General features: G+C 34.6%; 1 protein-coding gene across 2 annotated transcripts in view; it reads left to right on the plus strand.

Moving 5' to 3' along the window:
* The window catches only part of LOC139140819 (scavenger receptor cysteine-rich domain-containing protein DMBT1-like), a 92,084-nt gene extending 85,268 nt beyond the window's left edge, over window positions 1-6,816 (plus strand). For both annotated transcript variants that reach the window (XM_070710252.1, XM_070710253.1), the window contains 2 exons: window positions 452-587; window positions 2,861-6,816. In XM_070710252.1, coding sequence (XP_070566353.1) covers window positions 452-587; window positions 2,861-3,081 — 357 coding nt within the window. In that variant the 3' untranslated portion in view covers window positions 3,082-6,816. The remainder of the gene's footprint in view (window positions 1-451; window positions 588-2,860) is intronic.
* The last annotated feature ends 2,448 nt before the right edge of the window (window positions 6,817-9,264 follow it).

Here is a 9,264-nt window from a genome sequence, read left to right on the forward strand (position 1 = left end):
TAGAAAAATGTCAAAATCATATTATTTTTTTTTATATTTTACATGCAAGATTTAACTTTAACCTTTTTCAGTCACTGGCTCTTGCAATTTTGTTTTATTTTATTTCACCCAACAATGCCAATTTCAATCTGCACAAGTTTTCAAGGCCCATCTCTGGGCAAGTGAAATTTGATGTAATATGAAATATCTTCATCTGTCCATCATGGCCATTACATGTAACGGTCTTTTTCACACCTCGCAATGCATAAGGTATTCCAAAGGTTCGGAAGCTCGTGATATCTTGAATATAATCACTGTAACCTTTTATATATAATTTCCTTACTATATGTAATGTACACTGACACTAAAAAATAATGAATGGCATTTCATCATCATTTATTAAGTTTTTAAGGTGTAAAACTCAATACCATAAGATTGCAATATTATTTGTTTCTGCCATATTTATTTACAGCCTCACCAATATGAAGATATAGACGATGCTGTGTATCCAATCCCTGAAAAACTGCTGTGTCCAATTACCAAGACACTGATGATTGACCCCGTCAAGTGCTCAGATGGTCACACTTATGAAAAACAAGCTATCACAGGTAGGAAACACTCCAACAAGTAAAACTATAATCAAAAGAGTGTTTTAGATTGCCTAACATAAATATAGCTGTATCTGTAGGATGGGGAACTAATTACGATCAGTCTATTTGTTAGAATTCTTCAGTTCAATAAAGCTAGAAAATAGAGCATTTAATAGTTTTTAATCAGGTTTAAGTTCTTTTGTTTTAGTCATGGTCCCTCTACAAAATGTTTAAAAGTATTAGGTGTTTTGACAGGCTTTGGAAAGTATAACAAGAGCTTGCAGCTGACACGCAAACAAGAACAATGAACCGTCATGTATTTATAATCCATCCTTGCCAAGTGATATGTTGCTTTCTGCCTTTCGCTGTGTTGCAGAATGATCAGCCATTCATATATCTGGAAGCATTTATTATCAGTTCGCATATGTATGTTTGTTTGTTTGTTTGTGTGTGTGTGTCTGTCTGTCTGTTTGTCCATCCACGGCATCTTCTCCTAAATTGCCGAGCATATTGCTCTCATATTTGGTTTGGAGATACCTCATAGAGTGAAGAATTCCTGTTCTTTAAACGAAAGTGTCAGTCCCAAAAATTTGCAAACGAGGCTGGAAAATCGGAAAGAGCCAAGAACTCTGTGTCTGTCTCCAGCTGCATTCTACCCTAAGTAGCTAGGAAAACCAGATGTAAACTGAATGTGCTCACATGGTTTACAACAGCTTCATTACATAGTAGTACGCTTCACAGAACAATCAGATATCTGTCAGATCATTATATGTAGCAGGTTTCATCAACTTTCACACAGTACTCTCGGACTTAAATGGCTAATTACAAAATTTAATTTAATATGCAAATGAGCTGTTTATTAACTTGACACTGCTCAATTATTCATGGGACAATAAGATATTTAGCAGATCAACATCTGCAGCACGTTTCATCATATTTAATGCCGTAAATTTGCAGTAATATCACTAGTTACAAAGATAATTAAATATGCAAATGAACCCTTAATTATTTTGACACTGCTCAATGCTTCACGCAACAATTCAATATTTATCAGATCAATATCTGTAGCAGGTTTCACTATATTTTGTGCAATAATTTTAGAGTTATATTACTAATTACAAAGTTCATTAAATATGCAAATAAACCCTTAATTAACTTCACACTACTAAATGGTTCACAACAAAGTCAGATATCTGACTGATCAGTACCTGTATCAGATTTCATCAAATTTGGTGCAGTTATTTCAGAGTTACATGACTAATTACAAATCTTCATTAAATATGTAACTGAGCTATTTGTTAACTTAATACTGCTCAGTGCTTCACGCTACATTTAAAATTTTATCAGATCAATATCTGTAGCAGGTTACACCAAATTTGGTGCAATAATGTCAGAGGTATATTACTAATTACAAAGTTCATTAAATATGCAAATAAACCCTTAATTAATTCACACTACTAAATGCTTCACAACACAGTCATATATCTGTCAGATCAGTATCTGCAGCAGATTTCATCTAATTTGGTGCAGTTATTTCAGAGTTATATGACTAATTACAAAACTTCATTAAGTATGCATATGAGCTATTTATTAACTTGACACTGGCCAATGCTTCTGAGTATTGGTTCAATTAGATATATCTATCAGATCAATATCTGTACCAGGTATCATCAAATTTGGTGTAGGAATTTCGGAGTTATATCACTAATTACAAAAGTTCATTAAATATGCAAATGAGCAGATAATTGACATGGCACTCACAGTATCATCATAATGTTCTGACATTGTCATCTGTTAAATGTTTCATGAAATATTTTTGCAGTATTTCTAGATATATGCCGACAATCTCTTTACTGTCTCCATAGGAAATCATTATATGAAAAAAAATGATTGTTCATAACTTCATTAATATGCAAGCCACACTAACCAAAATCTGATCAGTTTTTGCAATTAGCATTCAGAACCTGTCTACTAAATCTGATTTGAATCCGTCAGCTGTTTTTGAGTTATCGTGTAAACAGACTGTGTCACTTTTCATTTCATTTACTACAAAATAAATAAAATTCACATATTAAGGTGAGTCACAATTTCAAACCCAAGATAAACAGACAGACAGACATCGCTACAACATTAGCTCATGTGTGTTAACATGTGAGCTAATTAGAGTTCAATGGAGTAAGGTGTGCAGTAGGGGTTTTACACAAAATACAGCCCTGTATGGATCCCATATTATCAAACAAAAGCATTTAATAAATACTCTGGTATCTGTTTGTTTACACCACTTTCATCAGATTGGCTTCAGGAAAAAGGCACATCACCTGTAACAAAACAAGTTGTGTTTGACGTGAATTTGATACCAGACACTGAACTGGAAAAGGAAATCCAAAAATTCAAAAAACATCAGAAGAGAAAGCAATCTAAAGAAAGCAAGAAGAAGAAGGCAGAACAGCAGAGGTCAATGGAACAACCGGAATTTAGACCAGAAACACCCATGACAGATGTAGATATGTAATACCTGTGTCTATTGCATTGCTAGTTTCAGAGAATCGCCCATGAAAATTGTAGATACGTAAAAGACTTTCTGAAGCATTGTTAAGTTTCAGAGTAAACATGAAGGTAAACGTAATAATGTGTACCATTTGAAAGATCTTTTTCGTTGGTCATTGTAAGTGATAATATTTTTGCATACATCAACACCCAGGCCAGTGGAGCTAGGCACAGATCAGTACATTGGAAACTTTAAGATGGCTATAGAAACCAATTTGTGCTAAGAAGTAATTGCGGCTGCATATCTCTCTCTCTAAAAATGTACATTAATTTGATCAATGTTGCACCAAGAAGTACATGATACTGTCTTGAATTGTTCCATTGATGCGTAACAACTCACTGCAAGATGATTCAACTCTAATGTGATCTTGATCCGCAAAGTGTGTAACTTTGGCAGTAGTTGCTTTTAATGAAAATGATAGAAGTTTCCTTAGATGGACCTTGTCAAGTATACTACCACAGAAGTACCTAGCAACTGTACCATTATTTTTAGGGGTGGTCGATGGTTGTGAGGGGCTGAATAGGCGTGCCAATGGGATATGTCAGAAGGAGGGACAAAAGGGTGAGTTAATAACACTGGGTGATTGAGACAAATGAAAGTGGAGAGAGTATTGACAACTTTTATGGTAGCTGATGCCCTGGCAACATGGCAAAGAATTATTTACTTAGAGCCGTTAGAGAACATGTTTGCCTAAGATCAACTACATACTAGTTCCATAAATCCTACATTGGAACAAGTTATTTAAAGCCGTTTGAACTTTCTTGTGTTCATGCAAATTGTAAAGACGAATTTGCCTATAAGTTGAACTACGTGCTACTTATTCGGCGCCTAACTCTGTCGGCCACCCCTATAAAAATGGTGCAGTCCACTTGGTACTTCTGCGGCAGCATACTTGACAACTCAGTCTTGTAAAAGGACCACTGTAAAATAAACACTATGCAAATTAAAGTTATGTCCGTCCTATTGGTATCGCTTTAGACAGGCTTTAGCATTTGCGAAACCTTCAATTAATGAATGTTTTGATATTCTATTTTATGAAAGATTTACACATCATACTATTTATGACAAAAAATCAGACCTTTAATAGATTTAATCCGAGAATTATAACTTCATATAATTTGTAGTATACATGCACCCCAATAGATGGATAATACACTGCTTGCAAGTGGCTGAGATGCTATATGATCTGTGCAAGGGATACATCAACTGCCTTGTAGTGATACATTTTAACATAAAAAATTGTTCCATTGAAAAATCAACAGAAAAGTCATGTAATGGGGCAGCCATCTTAACTCATAATTGCTAATTATGAATACAACAATGTAGCCATTGCTAAATGTGATTGTAGTAAACTACACAAAATTGTAGCTACCTATGAAAACAAGGTTGCAGCTATCTATAAGCAAGATTGTAGCTAGCTTTGAAATTTGAAAGCCAAGTAGCAACACAGCATTGTGACGCTGGCAAGAATCAGTGCAGCATATCATATGTGTGTATGTGCCAGACCACTTCTGTCCACCATTCAATATAATAGTAAGTAAATTGTAGTCCCAAACATCTTTAATCAAACGCTATTGTTTACTTTCCTGCATACATTATAAAGCCAGTACTTTACATTATTTCACATTATTTACAGTGTTTTTGATGTACCTATGATATAAGAGGGTGAATTTGACTTAACTTCACGACCCACCCATGATTGTGTGTTGTATTGATAACCAGGACAACGTCTCTTTTCAATTAATTATCAAAAAATGTACTTGTTTGGTTTAAACAAAGTGCCTTCTCAAGAACCAGGAAATGACATTAACCAAAGAGAATTTCTTTTTTATTTACATTCCAATGTTTTCTTACTGATTCCAATTATTGTCATTATTTTAGCCTGTGCCGTCAATGACACAGGTGATATCAGATGGTGACTGACCAGTGTCATTTGTTGTGCAATATCAGGCATTTGACAATATGATTACCAGATTACACCGTCAAACTATAGACATTTGTTATATTCAGATTTGACTTTACGTCATAGATTTTGATATTTGCATGATTTCAATGCTGGACTTTCAGGATGAAGAATTCTTCAGAAAAGATAAATAAACTTCAAGGGAAATTTATGTACATATTATTTAAATACTCTTTTACAATGAATGTACAACTAAATTTATAAAGTGTTCATGGAGTCTTGTCGTTGATTTTTTTTTTCATTTTTAACTTCATAATGTAGGTGAGTATGATTCTCTTGTCCTGATTTTGAACTAAACCTTGACCAAAAAACATTCTGGAAATTCTGTTGCATGACTGTTCAGACATTTAGAGACTGTCAGGTTGTTCAGTGGAAATCAGTGATTTATGCGAAATGTTCTATTATAATGAGATGGATTTGTTAACCATAGAGCCAGATCAGTCTTGTAACTGTATGTGCAGTCTTGATGTTAAAATGGAGTGAGTCATTTGAATGAAACAACAAGACTGACTTACCGGTGATTTTAATACAAGAGATTCTTTGATTATACATCCATATTATGTTTGTGAATCTCCTTGAAGTATTTAACGATTTCTTTGATTTTTTATCAAACTCACAATTGTTGGCTGTTCAACACAGCTGATTATCAAACAGCTGAATTTTTGTTATTCCAGTACTGTAGCCAGTAAATTTTCATATTCAGAGGACAACTCAAAGAATATTTCTGTTCTTTATGGTAAAATAGGAAAGTGCAATACCTGAATAGACCATGATGATTTTCATCAAGGTACTACAGGTGACTTATCGTAGTCTTCATTGCATGTACTTACAGTTCAGTTTCTTCATCTTTGTCAAACATTTTGCTAACATTTACATCTTTCATTGACCTTTCAGATAATGTAATGTGACTCTTTTTTGGAAAACACACATTTATAAGTTATATAATATTCATTGCTATCATGTATAAATCTTTTTCTGAGAAAAATTTTGCAATGATGAAAATATGTAATTATTCTCAAGGTAGGAAATTAAGACCAGTAGCTGTATTTTTTAATTAATGGGTTTTTCCCCTCAAGTTTTGTTACTCTGTGACACTGTGCGATTGTTCTACTCGAAAGCATTTTGAGATTCATGTATGTACACAGCACTCAGCTTGTCAACTCATCCTGTACATGTGCAGATTACATAAGTTATTGTTGACAATTTAATTCTGGTTTTGACTAGAATTTAAATGGAAACAATATTGGTGCATTTTACGCAAGCTGAGAAATTTAGTTCAAACATGCGTTTGAGAGTACAACAAATACTTGATGACTCACCAAATGAAAATAGAGAAAGCAATCATTAGAAGGTTCACTTACTGTTAAATGCAATGTTAAAAATTAAAAGAAAAACATGTACAGATCCTCATGGAAATATTGATGATGTAAGTATAGTACAGATAAAGTTTTTAAATTTCAACGAAAGTGTCATTTTAAATCTGTATAGTTTCAGATCTGCCAAAATGTAACCTTACCTTGTAAATTTATATGCATGGATGTATGTGTGAATATTTTCAAGAAACTCTGTATATATATATGTCCAATCGAAATTTTATAATGTTGTAAATGATCTTTAATTTCATATAGTTAAAATGGGATACATGTAACGTCAAATATATATGGTGGGTTTCTAACAATGAGTTTTTACCTTTCCCTTAATCATGAAATAAAAATATGCAGATATTGTTAAGCAAATTGTATAATTTCATTAGTTAGACAAGTTCACTGAAAGGGTGTTTTTTCAGGCATAAGGACCCCTGTCAGATCAGCCCTTCACGGAACCTGCCTATGGGATGTGTCATGCAAACTGCCTCTTCTTAGCAGACACAAACAGCTTTCTGCCTCCATTTTCATTTTGGATACACTGTGTCACACACACGTCTCCCCAACTCATTCCAGATGCATAGAATACCCAACCCTCCTGGTTTGTTCCACATGCAGATTTGCCAACCCTGACTTTCCTTCCATATTTGTAGAGTATATACCATCAATGTTCGAAATAACACCTGTCCGGCAGTCCGAGACTGGTTGTTTTTCTGCAGGACTTGTAAAATAAAAATTACCAGTCCGGCGGACAGGTTGACTTTAGTGTGGGGAGTCTTCTTTAAAACTATGTCTGCTATTTTGACTCCTGGCTCCCATTCGAATTTTATGGCAAGACAGTTTTCTTTCCCGTAAATTCATCCTACTCAACAGCGTATAACAAAAATACTTAGGCACATTAAAGTAATCACAGTATCAGGACAGGCAACTTTTTGAAGTTACCAGTCCTGATGACAGGTTGATATTTTCCACGAATTCCGAACACTGATCCCATCCCTGTCATTTCCTTCTAAATGCATCACATATCTCTCCCCGCCCAGCACCCACACACACTTATTCCACACACATAGAGTATCTGAAATATATTTTCATTACAAGTGCACAGCTTACCCAATCATGCTATCAGTCAAGATGTATCCTGCCGATAATCATCATCTATGATGCACACAAAGTACCATATAACCTTTTCTGTCTACAGTATGTTGTAGTGTACCATAAATGACTATATTATTATTATTATTATTATTCATTTCTTAAAAGCGCACTCCACTTCGTCTCAGTGCTTTGTACATTCTACAATAAAAGGAGGTAATTAAAATCACAGATCACAAAACATACTATAACAATCTCTAAAAGACAAGTTTTCAAGTATCGTTTAAATGTGTCAATTGAAAACTCTAGGACAGAAACATCTAAAGACAGATCATTCCATAAAATCGGGGCAGCCACTGAAAAAGCCCTAAGACCATAGTTTGTAGTAGTGTACCTTGTATCATGCCTAGTTAAAAGAACTTTATTCGACGAGCGAAGATTGCGATGAGGTACTTGGATATCTATCAATGACTTAAGGTAATCTGGACAGTTGCCAATGAGTATTTTGAAAGTAAGGAGGTTAATTTTGAACTTAATCCTTTCCCTTACTGGCAACCAATGAAGTCTAAATAATACAGGTGTAATATGTTCAAATTTCTTTGTACGAGTAACCAGTCGTGCTGCAGCATTTTGTACAGACTGAATTTTGTCGAGGTGATAATTTTGAATACCATAAAGAAGGCCGTTACAATAGTCTAATTTCGATGTGACAAAAGCATGGACCAATTTCTCTGTCGTATTTGCATCAATCAAGGAACGAATTTTACCTAATTTATACAAGGCAAAAATGCCGATTTACATAAGTTATTTACATGACTAGACATAAAACCGTCAGAGTCAAGTAACACTCCTAGGTTTCTAACTGATGTTGATGGAATGATATCACATGAGCCGACGCTCAAAGATTCAAGTTTTGTGCTATCCTTGCGAAAACGTGATGAAATTGTATGACTTCGGTCTTATTATCATTTAAAAACAACATATTTGACGTCATCCATTGACGAATATTCGCTACACACTGTTCAAGATCTAACTTAACGTCCTCAGGACTCTTACAAACAACATAAATCTGGGAATCGTCTGCGTAAAACATATACTCTAAACCCTGAGCGGAAATAATGTCATCTAAAGGAGTAGTGTACAAAGTGAAAGGATGGGCCCCAGTACAGAACCTTGGGGAACACCATACCTTAAAACAGCACATTCTGAAATAGTTGAATTAACAGAAATACGCTGAACCCGGTCTGTCAAATATGATCTCAGCCACTGAATCACTAGACCGGATATTCCAAACTGACATTGTAATCTATGGAGCAATATCTCATGGTCTAGAGTATCAAAGGCGGCTGATAGATCTAGCATGACCATAATGACATCCCTACGAGAGTCTAAGGCAATCATGACATCGTTATGAACACGAAGAAGGGCTGTTTCTGTACTATGATACCTACGATATGCTGACTGATACTTTGAATACAGATTATTTTCTGACAAATAGCTCTTTAACTGATCTGCGACAATACGTTCCAGACATTTCGATAGAAAACACAAATTTGAAACGGTCTGTAATTTCTGAGGTTATTTTGATCGAGAGCTGGATTTTTTATCAAAGGTCGTACGATTGCCAATTTAAACATGTCTGGAACAATGCCGCTTGACAGCGAAATGTTAAAAAGATGTGTAATAAAAGGTAAAAGCTCGTTAATGTATAGTATAAAAATCTCTGTG

The sequence above is a fragment of the Ptychodera flava genome, chromosome 9 (genome assembly GCF_041260155.1).
Source record: "Ptychodera flava strain L36383 chromosome 9, AS_Pfla_20210202, whole genome shotgun sequence".
Classification (NCBI taxonomy): Eukaryota; Metazoa; Hemichordata; class Enteropneusta; family Ptychoderidae; genus Ptychodera; species Ptychodera flava.